The sequence below is a fragment of the Punica granatum genome, chromosome 6 (assembly GCF_007655135.1).
Source record: "Punica granatum isolate Tunisia-2019 chromosome 6, ASM765513v2, whole genome shotgun sequence".
In the NCBI taxonomy this organism is placed as follows: domain Eukaryota; kingdom Viridiplantae; phylum Streptophyta; class Magnoliopsida; order Myrtales; family Lythraceae; genus Punica; species Punica granatum.
In genome coordinates this window covers 25,376,490-25,392,978 of record NC_045132.1, presented here as the reverse complement: position 1 = coordinate 25,392,978, position 16,489 = coordinate 25,376,490, and the positions used below count along the sequence as shown (strand labels likewise).

Genomic DNA, 16,489 nt, shown 5'->3' with positions numbered 1-16,489 from the left:
TAAAATTTAACTAAAGGGAGGGGGAGGGAGGGGAGGGCTGAGGTGGGCTCCCCTCTACCTCTACAAATTTGATAACAAAATTATGTTTGATTTAATTTAATTTGATTTGAGGAAGTAGAAGAAAAAAATTATTAAAAAAAAATATGAGAGAAAAAATATAAAAAAACAATTATATTGTCGAATTTGATGAAAAAATGTTGACAACGAGAAAAAGTTGAAAATATATCTACAAATTTGATAGCGAAAATATGTTTGATTTGATTTAATTTAATTTGATTTGAGTAGTTAAAAGAAAAAAGTTATTGAAATAAATATATGAGAAAAAAATATAAAAAATAATTATATTGTCGAATTTGATGAAAAAATGTTGACAATGAGAAAAAAAAATATTGAATAATTAAGAGAATTTAATATAAAAATTAATTTTAAATAATAATAAGAAAAAAAGTACGAGAGAAGTAATTATTATACTGTTCAATTAAGAGAAAAGTTAAATTAAATCAAACTTTATTATCAAACATAACGAATACAATAGATTGTAAGATCTATCTTAGGTGAAATTTCCTATTTTCAACTTCTCGATATCAAGTGGGTTACTCTGGATTAATCCTTGGTTGTTTTTCGACAGGGGAGTTGTTATATGATCACTTCGAGCAGTAAGGAGTTAAACGACAATCTCGGTTGATACAATACCAACCGCATCTGCAATTGCAAGTAGGTGGTATATGCTTGAGCCATATACGTCTAATTTTTAGCTAAGATAAACAACATTTGATCTTGATAGGGAGGCACTCGAAAGCAATCTGAGAGAAAAAAAAAAAAAAAAAAAAAAAAAAAGCATACATAAAAGCCTTATGGTTTCTCCAGTTACCCAAAGGGCCTAGCCTTGATCGAATTCTTGACGTCATAGATCTTGATTGAGGAGGACATATTATTAGGTGTCGTCCCTTGAAAATTTCTATCTTGAGCTGCGAATCTTGGCATGACATATTTCGTGAAAGCACGATACTAGGACGGACCCAATGAGGGACTGGAGTGGCAGCCACAAATCCTAAAATTTTGATGTTATATGTAAAATCATATCTTTCTCTTCCAATTTTAGTGAAATTATATATGATCGTTTGCCAAATTCGAAAAAATTATTTTTCCTTTTGTGCCCTAAGGATTCGACCCCCAAACAAAATCTTGGGTCCGTATGTGGCATCATAAATTAGAACTCGTAAGTGTCGTACCAATCACATATATATACGTAAAATATTCATTTAGTCCATTAGCGATTAAATCCATCTTAGCTTTTAGATTGAAGATTGGCTCAATCTCTTATAGACTTAGTGATATTTTTATACGGTATCAGAGTAAATTATATTTTCACGCGCCCGCTTGGATTCACACCACGCTAAATCTCTTGCCAACTTCCAGTAGTCGAGCGTCTACTATCAGGCCCAAGTTTGGCATTTATTGTCAATTGTAGTCCCCTCTTCCTAGCACGAAAGTTCAGCCACGGCTCATAGTCAGTACTCAAGGAAGAGTTCTTTAAGTTCACGTGGCATGTGAATGCGAAATGTTAAAGATACACGTTGTTACGTGAGGGCGAATATTGAGAGTTAATCCCATACGAAAAAAATTAGAATAGTAAAATATGGATTTATTAGAGTTTGTGTTTCATAACATACCGGCTTGAACATTTGAATTGAAAATTGACTCGATTGCTTATAGATCTAATCGTATTTTTAATATATATATATATATATATATATATATAACGTGGTGAACCATTTCATAGAAAGTCTGGCTTGTTTGGCCAACGGGTTGGATCGGACGATTGTACTTGAATAGGGAATTTGGGCACTTAGATTTTCTTTTTGCATCTGCCATTTGGTGTGTGAATGTAACTGTCATTTTTTTTTTTGGAGAAATAAAAATCAGTATATTATTTTTTTGCGAACCAGTTGAAGGAAATCGACCAGCCAAACAGAGCAATCAGTAGCAATCGCTTGCTCACATTTTTGAAGAAGAAGAAAAAGAAGAGTAGTTCATTTGAAGCAATCATTCTTGTCCTATCTCAATAACAATAACAATATTTATATTTCTCTTTATATATTTTAACCTAAACTGCCATGTGACCAAAATAAAATACAATATTCCAGCCGAAAACTGTACAATAAAATAAAGCCTCGTTGAGTATATTTTTCGCCTCCTACATAATAATTACTATTATCTTTTTTTTATCGCCCTGAATAATATTACTTTTATCCGTTATATTTGACTATTTGCCATTTGTGTCAGAAGAAACAAAACTTTCTGCGTCGATGCATGCATCTTTAATTTCAAAGCACATTTTTTTTCAACATTTATTTATCCATATTTCTACTTATTTTCAATTATTAAATATTATAAAAAGTCATGAAAGTAGAAAAAATGTCCAGCCGTACCGAAACAATTAATGCGAGTGTCATAATTAACGTTCATCAATAATTTGAGAAAATTATATCGCAATTTTTTTTATTGCAATCATAAAATCATATGTCTAATAAGAGAAAATAAACATTTAAATTCTAAATACATGGGTACATATCATTGTTATCAGAACCGGACCGGACCGGCCGGTTCGACCGGGAACCGGCACCAAGTCCGGTCCGGTTCGCCTAAAAATCGAAATGGCAGCTTTGAACTGCCGGACCCATTGAACCGGCCGATTTTAAGCAAAATTTCATTAAACCGGCCGGTTCTAGGGGTTTTTATGGGTTTCCTATTTAATGTAAAAATTGGTTGGTTGTGTAAGGATTTGAACTCATGACCTCTTGCTTTTCATATTAGCATACTACCAACCAAGCCACCACCACTTTTTTGTTCTTTTAGCTCTACTTTTAAGTACTTATTAAAATAAAATATTTATTTTGAAGTAAGAAATATTAAATATAGATACTTTCTTATACTATTGTTATATTTCTTTAAAATCATCATACTTTTATCTTAATTATCATAATTTTTTAATAATATGAATATTTATTTTATTTTAAATAAACGAGCGATCCGACTCATCGAACCCCCGGTTGGACCCATAAACCCATGACCCCGTACCCCTTCCGGTTCATCATCCGGTCCGGTTCTGATAACACTGGTACATATAGTCCATTTATTGATAATCTAATTCGAAAGAGTAGATAACATTAGAGCATGTCTCACTACTTTATACTATCTTTCATCGTAATTTTTATCCTATAGAAATGTGAGCTCCAACTGCCTTAATTATTTTGAACTAAATATATACAAAACTATTACTTGAATATCACGATTTTACAAAACAGGTCGCTAATATTTCAGAGTACTTCACGAAGATATCCTTTTACATTGTTGTAATTCGACAACGTGAAGGCTCCATGATCTTTGGCAGGACCATAATAACATTTTACCAGTATCCGTCTAATCAAATGATCCCAAGGATTCTCATAAAAGAAAAGACCCAATTTCTTTCGTTCGTAAATGGATGCGAACAAACAGAGATAAAATTTTGTCGCATAGTTGATGTGGTGACCAATCAAAAATATCGTTGAGAAAAGTTCATAACCTATTAAAACTTTTATTAACAATGATCAAATATGAAATATGCGAGCGGCCTCTAAATCAGATCGTACAGCACTATATTACATCCCATTTTTGAGAGCATAGTTTCTTTTCCCGATTCTTGTAAATGTCATCGAAAGTCTAATGTCACGTGGTATTGAATTTCCGCATCCTTTCCACGCGGAATTAATACCCTTAACACCCATCCTAACGTGTAATATGTGATATATTTCTGTCGATACGTTGTCACGTGCCTTTAAACACCCGCCCTCAATAATTAATCTCGAGCCTAACTCATCTTTCGTGCTAAAGTAAAGGGGACTTACACGAGACGCACTTTTGATTGCACTCGGACGTATTGGATTTGACGTAATATGGGTGCGCACATGTACACGGGCGTGCATACATGTAACATGGGCTCTGATACTATTGAGAGTTAATCTCACGCGAAAAATATAATAGAAAAATACGATTTTATAATAAATTGGATTTCGCAACATATTAGTTTAACCTTTTGGGTTGGGGATTGACCTAGTCGTTCATAAGCTCAATGAGTATTTTACATAGTCTAAAAGATGATTATGCTTCTATGCGCTCGTGTGTGAACTGACACCATGTCAAATTCAGTTGGCATTCAAAGTGTGTCTCATCTTTGTCCAACCTAAGTGTGAGCGCTTTTGTCAATCATCCTCCCTTCTCCTCTCACTCGAGGTGCAAGAAGAAATCCACCTCGTGATTAAGCGTCAAGTATGGCAGTCCAATCTCGACTCGTATTTAGTTCTTGAGGGAGGGTTCTTCGGGTTCACGTAACACGTGTAAGTGAAATGTCGAAACCACACATTGCACTGTAAGGGTGATTGTTAAGAGTTAATTCCACATGCAAATTTTCACGAGAGATTAAGTTTCATCAGCTCGAGTTTTTTGATTGGAGATGAGCCAAATTACTTATATGCCTAGTTGGTATTTTACCCATGGTATTTCTCTTTTTATTATTTTTATTATGGGAAGCAAGTTCATTATTCGAAGGTGCAGTTATATTATTGATATATATATATATATATATATTGAACTAATAATTATTAGGCAAGAGGGGCCAAATATATATTATCATATCTTAAGTAAAATGTCAATATATGTTCTACCAAAAAAAATGTCAAATTGCGAAAAATATATATATATATATGTATACTATATATAAAAAAATATGACATTACGTAATTCAAGATCTCATTCGCATTAATTGAATAATTTTTGAATATTGTGTAATTATAACGTGCCACTTTGAGTAGAATTTTGAGTTATAGGAATTTTTAAATTGATTATTAAATGGATATTTAAATTGATTATTAAATGGATATAACGACCCTCTACATTCATTGAACATTGGCGTAATGATAGTATGCGTTGTTTTTCTCATAATAAACAAAATAAACGTTTGAGTGGAGTCCCAACAAAAGAGGCTTATCAGTCGAACGCATGGCATAAGACAAAAATTTATTCATTATACATGAAATTATGTTAATAGTAAAAATGTGGTTGTCGCAAATATTTGGTATAAGATTTGTCGTAAGATTCGGGAGAAGTCTGTCTCCTTGTCCTACTCTACCCATAGCTATATAGACTATAGATTTTTTTTCTTCCTTTTTTATAGGCCTATAGTTAGTTATTCAGTTCGATAATTAGACGCTAAAGATGTTAATTATGAAATTACTGCGTATATATCTCCATGCGCGCGGGCGCACACACATATATATACAATGAAGGATGTTGTGATTGATAGAGAAAAGTTCAAAATTTTGTATATTCATCCAGTATATTGGGTCATTAAGCTTTGGGCATTCAAATTTCAAACTTACGTAATCGTTGCGTAATTAACATAAGACAAAAATATTACAGACATAAAAGATATATAAAACATGGATGACGTTCGAACTGCCTTACAAACTCTTGTAAAATAAATTAATGGATATGGTTATCGTACTATATACGACAAAGCGTTTGATCTTTGATACATATATCTGGAGAGATAAAAGATAGAGATATCAATCGAGAGCCACACGTGATACACGAGGCAACGAAATACATCAACCGGGCATAGAGGAATAATGTAGCCAATATATATTTTCTACGAGCTTAAAAAATTAATTAATTTAAAAACGTGTAGTGTAAATTAGGACAAAGGGACACGTAAAAATTATCCAATAGTCCTAGGGTTAACTCCAACGGGTTTGATGTAATTGTTAAGGAGGAGTTTAAATCCCTTGAAATCACTAAAATGTCTTTAGCTTGATTATAGTCATGTCTGGTTTTGTATCCGAGGAGTTAAGTCCAGCTCATCCGTTACGTGAGATTTTCGTCACTGTTGACACGCGCAAGAAGACCGCAGGACTAAAACATCAAACGGAATGGAGATTGAGGGATGAAAACAACAACAAAAATTTTTAAGAAACCAAATCTAATGTTTTGATATCTTTTAAGAATCAAAATCATACCTGACTCGCTTAATTACTCACTCCGTGCACCATCGAAAATTTACGGAATTTCGAGAATTTGTCAGTCAAAGCCGGACATTCCGGCCAAAAAAAAAAGTCCTAGGGTTAATGTGGGACAGCTATAACAAGCTAACCTAAAGGGGCCCAGAGTCTGTCCCTTGGGCTTGAGGGTCACTTCTATCAAGGTTTCATACACATAGCTAGGTTCATCTTTTCTAGCCCTAGCTTCACACAAACATATATACGCACATTACGTGCATATAATCTCTCCATCCTTGGCTAATTAAAGAGACTTCATTAACTATAAGCGTGTGCAAATAAGAGGAAGGCCCTCTTTTTCAAAGCAAAGAGTTCATCTTTTTTTTCTTTTTGCCTTAATGATAATGTTTTTGATGTTTCTTGTTCTCCTGCAGCGAGCATTAAAGTGGAATTAGGTTAGTGTCTGCGCCAGTTTTATTGCTTTGCCCGACTTTTCAAACTCCCCCATCGTTGCACGCTCAAAGGAGTCATTTCACAATGAAATTATCCTTTTCCTCGATTGAAAATTCTAATATAACATGAAGTCACGGTACTATTCATGATAAATAGTATAAAATACTAAATATTTAAATTGAAAGCACCAAATTTATGATAAGGTCAATATTAGTGATCCCTTATCATGTTAAACGAATGTTCATTAACATAAATATGTATATATAGATATTTTGTAGAACAACCACAAATATATATATATATATATATATATTCCTTTAGAAAATATCAAATAATAATATGGAGAAATGATGCTTATAAAGATCCTTTTGCTCCCACTAACAAGTTTTGAGAGTCGATATATATATATATATATATAAATCCAATAAGTACCCCAATGGGAGAAATTATTTACTAATTAAAATGCCATTTTATACCGTAATAATAACAATTAATGATATCGATGGAGGAATAATTTTGCGTGGCCTTTTAGCATTTTTTCTTCTTTCCTTGCCCTAATGCACAAGCTGCAGGTATGTTTGTTGATCGGGAAAATCTTTTTCTGCAGAAAATTTCACTGCGCGAACTGCCGAATGTGAGGGGTAAGTTAATTGCCATTTCATTTAGTTAAAAATTACAAGCTCTGCGATTGTCTCCACTTTCGGCAGGATATATTCGGTAGAAAGGTCGGCCAAAATTCCACTTTACTGTTAAATTTATATATCTTCACCCACATTCTTCCATTAATTTATCCAATATATTTACCTAATATAGATAACAATCTTATATCTTGATCTATAATGTAAAGAAAATTATTTCATTATTTTTGGGCACTTGTCCAATTAACTTACCAATAAATACTTTTTTTCATAAGAAATACCTAAGAATCTACTATAACAATAAGGAATAATATGAAATAAAGAGTCATGTAAATCTCACTAATAAGAATTGGATTCAAGAATTATTAATTTCGAATTGATGATTTATGCCGTTGCATTAAGATCCCATATAAAAAGTTCCTTAATAATTTCTTGTAATTCAACATTACTTAAGTTGAATGCTCTCTCTGCATGGGATTCTGGCCATGGCAAAAAAAAAAAAAACAAAGTAAGGGAATATATATATATATATATATATTTTAAAAAAAGGCATCCACCAGTCCAAACATTCTCTTAGAACAAGATGGGATGTTGACACCAATGGAGGAGGAAGGCCAGTTCAGTCGGCTTTGTTTTTGAGCCCAAAACCAACCAAAATTATTCGAGTTTACTCCATCTCTGATCTGATCTGATCTGATCTGAGACTGATCGAGGAGGGAGGGAGGGGGGGGGGGGGGGGGGGGGGTGGTCGTCGTCACATCAAACGTTAATTCCCCATAAAAGAAATATTGTCAAACGTCTCATCACCGTTCATTTCAATCTCTTCCTCTCCCTCCCCGGCCCCCATCCGTCCCCCTTCCCGTTGACCGCCCTACAGTTCCCTTCCCTCCACTGGACAAAGAATGACAGAAATCCAATCCATCAATAATCCCTCCACTTGTCTCGCAATCTCATTTAAAGATGAAGATATCTCCACCAGCCAGCCCCGTGATTACTTTTTTTCTTTTTTAGTCATAATGAAGGTACTCGAGTTTTATTAGATTAATTTCACGATTCACGTGAATACCCTATAAGTTTACGGGACAGATAAATCTGACCATGAATAATGCAAGTGGCCTAATAGGAAACATTCTCTTACATGACGTCGGAAGTGTGATTTGAATATGAAACTTTTCTTTTATAATCACACACTCTTAATCACTAAGTCAATCCTATTAAATTTCCGTGATTACTTTTAATACTTTTAGTATTTATAATTAACAGGTATATTTATTATTTTTACTTTCAATTCAAATTTTTAGTAAAACTATTAGACACTAGAATTAAAATGTGTCATTTTATCGCTGTCAGATTTCCATCACATATATTGCAAGAAGGTCACTGTGTTTGAGATGGGATTTGCCGCATGCGTTTGAGAATATGTGCTGTGAGAAGTTTCCGAAAGTGCCATCTTCCATTAGTGAAAAGCTGACTTAGCTAAATAATATAATTAAAGAAAAATGAAAATATGCATCAATCAAAAATATAAATTTATGAGGTTCGGTCGAATTGACAAATTGTTTGTAGTAACTTGATAGACTTTACCTGTATTGAAGAATTTATAATATTTACTAAAAATATTTCATGATGAGAACCTAGCCCGTGATTTGAGGGAAACTTGATTGCATCCTGATATTCAGAAGTTGAAAGAGTCCCGACTAATCTAGTTAAAATCGAGTCGGCTCGATAAGAAATAAAATTCTTTCGACATGAATTTTTTTCATTGAATCAAATTTAAGAAAAAATAAGTACCGAACTACATAATCAATCAATGTTGGTTTGTATTTATTTTCTGAAATAATGTATTACGAGTTCTATTAGAAGCATCGTAACAGGCTAAGCCAACTTTTTAACTGAAATAATCTCAATATTTGGCTGAGAATGTCCGTGATTAAAGTGACCGTATTATTCTCATGCATTACACGAAAAGAGAGCCAAAGAAAAAAAAATGAAGAAAAGAAAGGAAGAAAGCACAACTGAGTGTACGGAAGTGGGAATATGATGAACATGCAAAAGGAAAAGGGGATGGGGGAAAAAGGAAAAGCGGGAGAAGGAAGTGAAGTGAAGGTGAAACTCATAGTGACGCCTTTTGCCTCAATTTGCCATGAAAAAACTAGTGCTTACCCTTAAATGGAAAACAATAAAGACCAATATGTGCGTGTTTGTATGTGTGTGTATATATATATATATATATATGTGTGTGTGTATGTATGTATTTAGAGAAAAAGAATGGATGAAAGAGAATGATGGAGCTGATAAAGACGTAAATAACGATTATAATAATAAAAAAGGCAGGGAATGATAAAAAAAAAAGCAAATGCATAATAAAAAAATGGGTTTTAAACGCCACTGGAATTTGCCTGTTACCACTATGAATTTACCGAGGGTTGTTTGATTTTCAAATTAAAATTTTATTTCACCACACTCTATTATATTTTTTCATCAATTTAATAATTTAATCATTACTTTTTTATTTTTTTTTCAAATTTAATAATAAATTCTTCCTTATACTTTTTCTTAACTATTATTACAAAAAATTTTAATATTAAATTTTGAACAATTTGTTACTTTTTTTTTATCTTTTTATCAAATTTTATAATAAATTATCCCATATATTTTTTAACAAATAATTAATTTTTTAATAGTAAATTTTTTCAACTACTTTGTCTTCATTAATTAGGAGTAAAGTCAAATAGAGTTATGACTCTACTCCGAAACCAAACGCATACTAATCTTGGTCGGGAATGTGGAATCATCGAGAAGTTTGGAAGCTAGTTGGACACCACTTAGTTGATTAATGGAAAAGGAAAAAGTAAAAATGAAAAGAGATATTTTCGAGAATGTGATATTAATATATAGAATTTATCTTAAACATTTAGAAATTTATCATACATGAAAGTTTTATATTCTAATAGAACAAATATTATAAGATTAATAGGCAAACCAACGGCGATTCCATAAGCAGATGGGATTCGGCATATAATCCATGCTCAATGGCACATATTCTATTTAAAATTTCGAAACATTAACTGCAATCAACAAAGATCGAAACCATTAGTCATTCCTCGATGTTCTTTTATAGTATATAATATATGCAAATACATACGGTTTTCGATAGCTAAAATGATGTTCTCACCGAGGAAGATCATCGCAGATTATTCCAATAATACTTTCAACATATGTATATGAACTTCGAGTTTGCTAACTATGGAAGTATATTCATTTCGTATATTTCGGGAAATTGCTCATGGTTCATAATATACCCAAATTTTCCGGTGAAAAATCTCATTAATTTAAAATCCCATGAAATTGAATTAATTAAATTGGGAGAATTTTCTTCTAGGGGGAGATGAGGGTGGGGCCCGCGGATGTACGGTCTTCGCAGAGAGCACGCCACCTCCGTAAATTTAGGTTAAGTCTGTCCCTCTATTATTTAGGCCCCTCCCCTCGAGCACCGTGCCGTGTCTCCTCTTTAATTTAAAATTTAATTTGATTTTTACTTATCCAAGTTTTCAAATTAATTATCCGTAATTACTTAAAAATCCTTATGAAAAGGATGATTATGATTAACTAATTAACTTAACCACTATTTATTATAACTTAGGAAAAGTCCCAAAGCGTCACGTGCGTACAGGAGACATTGATCGAAATCTCTGTTTTTCTTTTTTCCTTCTAAATATTATAAAATCACCGACCACGACAAATCCCCTTCCCGTCACTTAATCTTATCTTATTATGGGGCAATCCATAATTACTTCGAAAGCATTATTACTAATCAAATTTACAATCACTTCGGAGGGAAGACAGATATCTAAACTTTCGGGGAGATTAATGATTAATGACACTGACAATTCATGAGGGGCACCATAGATGGATAATAATACTTTCTTTGCTTAGAATTTGGGTTTACTCTAATATGTCCCACCTTTTACGTTCACTGATATGTATGGTCGGGGGCGAGCGATCCTACTCCTCTGAAGTCGTAAGAATCTGGCGAAATTTTGCGACAAAATTGTGGACAATGACTCTCGTTCTATCGACAATAAGATGCGACGTGAGAAAACTCCTGCTCTCCGTTTCTTCGATCTCATCCGTGGTAAAAATATCTTCTACGTACAATTAAACGCACGAAACTACACAATAATTGAGTTTGATATGTATTAGGGAGGGAAGTTCAATAGAGGATGAAAGATAATAGGCCCATCATCGAAAAGATGCAGTGGATGGGCCACATAAGACTCCCCCACCCATACGAATTAATACTCTCTATTACCATATGTTAAAGAAAAAAGAAAAAACTTCAACTTGAAGTAATGCTGCTTAAAAGCGAAATAAAATAAACTCGTCGAAAGCAGTTCATGAGTAAATCTGACTAACTAAGATTTGCTTAGACGAATAGCCGAGATAATTAGTGACTTATGGAGAATTCTGAAATAGAACAAAGTAATTGTCATGATGAGAAAGTCTTACAACGTAACCCGTATATCACATTAACCTCACAAGTTTATAATTATTTGACACATCAACGTAAGTGATTGTATTTTTTCCGTGCCTCAAAAAAAAAAAAAACAAAGAGTAAGAAAGAACAAAATAAAAGAAAATGGAAAGCGGCGCTGCTATGTTCTTCCCGCCACCCATTTCCACTCGCAAATCCACTACGCCGACCATCACGCGCGAGGTGGTCCCGCAAGGAGGGTGGAGCGTTTACCCCACGCTCCACCTACTCGAGTGGGCGTTTGCCCCCTGGCTCGTTTCTGGTGGTGTTGTGATACAGCGCAGATCTAGTGCTGGTAGGTCTTCTAGATTGGCACTGCGGCCGAGGCCACTCCCCCCTCCGCCTCGAGCCCTACAATGGTGACCACCGCCCAGCGGGCCCCACTTGGGTCACTCGACGCGCCACCGGTTGGGCCCCCACCGGTCGGGCTAGCTCGCTGGGGATGCACGTGATCGTTAAAGGTTCTCGGTGGAAGTGATTGAGCTGACGGGGCTACGCTGCTGCACAAAGGACGAGCCTAGGGTTGGTTAGGGCAGTCTTACGTTACACGTGGCACTCCGGGAGTGGGATGTTCTCACCTTGCGCCTGTCACGGACCATAAATTATTAAGCGCATTAAAAAATCACGATGGAGTTGACGAACTACGTTTTATATGAATGGATTTTAACTTTAGAGTTCAAAATCAGCCGAAGATAGCCTGCGCAAAGAGACAAGATGAGCCAAGTGAGGTTAATTTCAACCGATGCACGAACCCCCGATGCCACCTTTAAGCATGTGATAACATGGAAAATTTGGACTGGTAATCATGCAAGGTCATCTTCTGATATGCATGCATGAGAGATACGATTCGGCCCATCTGTGCCACTTTCTTTTCATGTTGCTGAACAGTATACAACCAGGAATATCGGCAAGAAAGGCGAGAACTTCTAACTCCGTCCCGGATTACATCTATGTATCAAAAACCCTATTACCTACAAATATCATATTATCTGATCGATTCTACTTTTCAATTTCTTTTTTTCTTATTTTCCCTCACCATCTTTGACCTGCGATGACAAATGAAGTGATGATGTATATATGTTGCAGTGCAATGTAGCTGTATGACTTAATTGGCCTTTGTCTTTACTTAAAACTCCCGTTCATGAAGTGGACATGTCGTTTTTGTCATCGTCAGCTTTGCGTTCCATAAGCTGCTGTCGTGTCCCTAATTCGGGGAACTTCATGGCTTTATTCATATGTGAAAAACTTAAAAAAAAAAAGGGAAAAAAAGTCTACTTACCTAAAAAGCCCGCCAGTTCAGTTCCATCTGAGGTCGTTTTCCATAGGCCAATAGGCCCCCCTATGGACTGCGTCGGGGCCATGGGCTCCCTCTTATGGATCTATCTTCCCTTAGATCTCCCTGATCGTCACCCCCTCCCCTACCCTACACACTTGGAATCTATATGCCCTAACGACTTCCACCCCCTTTAGGTATATTCCCGAAAGTGATCTTTTCGTGCCTTCCCCAGAGACCCGATTCCGTCCATCTTTGTCGTATTTCTCGTTGTCCCAGTTTTACCTCGATCATGATCTATCGACTCCCTCACCACGGAATGGGATTCTAATCTGCATGTGAAATTCCATTTACGTCGTGAACGCACGGACATAACTCGATAGGAAGCCCGAGTGTATGACTCTTCCGCGCCTTGTCTCATAACAGCCAACACATACAATCATTGGTCAGCTGATGATTCCTATAGCTTAGAGAGTGAGGTCAGATTTTAATAAATTATTAACTTTCTTATGATTGGGTTTATAACGAGGGATTTAATGAGATCATGCGATGTTTCTATTAGCTCAGGGCGTGATGTCAAGTTGGGCTGAGATTTGGGCCCATTTGGTTCAGTACAACGCCATCGAAGGGAGGGAACATGGACCATCTTCTGTCATAGGGTGGTCCCCGTCTCAACCCCTTTGGACATTCATAGGCTGGTCCACCCATCGCCATTAACTTCTTCCTCCACTCCCTCTCCTCACCGCGATTGCCCCTTGGCGTGCTCGAGAACCCTTTCGAGATTTTGTTCTTTGCAGAGTATCTGTTCGTATCATCTTGCCGGATTACAGCTGTCTGTCACTTCTCTCTCGAATCATCTGTGGTCCTCTAGAGATCCTGACGCCGAGGTTCGTCTAGTACGGTGAAATCCATCGGCCGGCCCGGTCCATGGGTAGATCCTTTTATAGTCCGAATACTAGCACTAATTTTTGACTGCTAGAATATTAAGCAAATTGCGAGACTACCTCTAGGGATGGGGGAAAGGAAATCATGGGTCTCGTTGGGCCCCTTCTATTTCACATTTGCATGGGCCTCGCTAGCAGCCCACTACATCCTTTGTATTTCTTTGGGTGTAAGATTTTTTACCTAACCCCGGACGACGTCCGGCTAGGAGGGGAAAGGAAGAGAAGCGAGGGATTTTTTTTTTCGGTGTGTATCCTGGTATCCAAAACCCCAATGGGGTCTGACTAATTTAGTCGGGAGATCGAGTATTAAAGGTTATTCTTCATCCCAACAAGTGCGCCTCCCGGGATTCGAACTTGTGTTCTCCTCCTTATAAGGGTGAGTTGCTTACCACTCGATCGACACTTTTGTTGTTGAGAAGGGAGGGATTCGCATGGCATATAAATAAACTGTGTCAACTTAATTAGCGGGAGAAAGTCTTGAGATAACTAGGGAATACCGTGCGGGCATATATGATATTCGATGCACGTAATTTGGATCACTAGAGACCTTTCAAATTATAACAATTAATGAGATATGGAAGTCAAAGAAGCTCTACAATTCAGAGAGCAGATAATCTGGCAAGCCCAACATGAATCTTACAATAAAAGGGTAGACCAAAGACCTGGTCAAGAGTACAACTAGTTCTTTTTCCTTTTTTCCTTTTCTCTTCTTAATTTTGATTGCTTGACGGCAGCTTTAAAAAGTTATACACGGAATTATTTAAAAAATAAAAAAAGAACAACCGTAAGTCGTCTACCCACGGAAAAAAGATAATTCTATATGCGCAGTATATATCCAAGTGTGGTCGATCACCTATATGAAACTAACATTTCTGATGTTCGTTTGGCCAATGCTAGCTGATCCTCTTTACGATTCATATCGAAATAGCAGAGGGTTCGATTGCTTGCTCATTGGAATCCAAATCTGGACCATCAAGGGAGACTATCCGAGGTTCACAATTTCCTTTTTTGTGCATGGATTGGATCCCGACCATCAGGAAAGATTGGACTGGAGCAATTTTAACATGATAATATATATGGATCCATGCGGACGGTGATAGGTATCTGCAGACTCACTTTCTTTATATCGTGCACGATGGCCAGTGTTATTGGTATTACTAATTTCGAACGTATATTTTATGTGAAAGTTATCGCTTCGTTACTTAGTTCGAATTGCAGCTGAGTATCTGAAATGATATCCATCGACTATTGATTCCATTTTACATACTCCTCGACGTTCATTAGAACGAAGTTTTGTTCAACAAACATATCTGATAAATATAGCTGAACGTTCTTGCATCCATTTATAGTTGAATTTCACAGCTATAGTACGTGTAGAGATTGCAGTTTATATGTTTACACGAACAAAATCTAAGTGCACGGAGAGAGATGAGATGAAGAACACGGCATCGCAATTCTATGTCTCTCTGTCAGCCTTTGGAAGCAATTACTCAAGCTCATTGTTAATCAGAACATAGAAAAGATATAGGTTTTGTATGTAGGAATGTGTACATAATTCAATTGGCAACACCATATAAGGGGGGAAAAAAAAGAAAGGACGTTGAACCTAATTCCTAGCTACTCTCTTTCTGTTTCCATTCCAATCCTATGAACCTGCAAGGAGAAAACCTCAGCTTGTGCTCGGAGATTGTCTCGAGCTTCGGTGACCATACTTGCTCTTTGTTCGATCCAACGAGTTGGCTGTAATGCTTTTGTAGCTCCGGGGTGCTGCACAGCACACCATGACATGGACTACTCGACGAACCGGTGGTGCCACTGCTAATCCCCTCGCCTGACTCTTTCATTATAAGCCTTGTGATGAACTCCGGGGCAACTTTTATCATGACCCTTCCATCCTCCCCCCTCAAATACTCGAATGGACGGCCCTCCCCGAAGCTATTCTTCATTGGAGAATGCTTTCCATTATTATTATTAGGGCTGTTTGACCCTAGGGCTGCTAGGGAGGAGGCGGAAAGTGTGCCAACGCATGGGAAGCAGTCAATCGGGAGGACGAAGTAGGACTCCCCCGGCACAAGGACATCCTCTATGGCAAGGGCCGGGACCGGACGGCCGATGAAGAAGGAGTCCGCGTGGCAGACCATCATGTCTGGGAACTCGAACATGATCTCTCCCGCCAGGTGCCTCCCTATCAAAACCCTAGTATTGCCTTCCCAGAAGATCAGCTTGATCTCTCGCGACCTCGAGCCGTGCCGATGGAGATTGAAGCAAGGCGATGCTAATGCATTTCCCATTACCAGAGAAAGTACAAGACCGAGATTTCGATGATATCCCAGTGAGAGATCAGTAGAACGTGTAGAAAGGGTACTATGTATATATATATATATATATATGATTGATGAAGAAAAGATTGACTTTCTGCTGGCAAAAGCCAAAGTCTTTGGTATATCTGGTATCGCGAGTAATTTCTAATTTTCTTTTTTCATTTTCTTTTATAATTATTAATTTAGGGAGTGGGTTAAGTTCAGTCAACTATGCCGGCTTTGAACATCTCTGTCTGTCTGTGCTGCTGCCCTTTTGACGAGTATCATTAAACACTGCTAAATTCGGTTTAT

General features: G+C 36.5%; 1 protein-coding gene across 1 annotated transcript; it reads right to left on the bottom strand.

The window, feature by feature from the left end:
* Positions 1-15,490: 15,490 nt before the first annotated feature.
* Positions 15,491-16,168, bottom strand: LOC116212298. The gene has a single exon (XM_031546856.1). It carries the CDS (start codon positions 16,166-16,168, stop codon positions 15,491-15,493), a length of 678 nt encoding a protein of 225 aa, XP_031402716.1.
* Between the last annotated feature and the right edge of the window lie 321 nt (positions 16,169-16,489).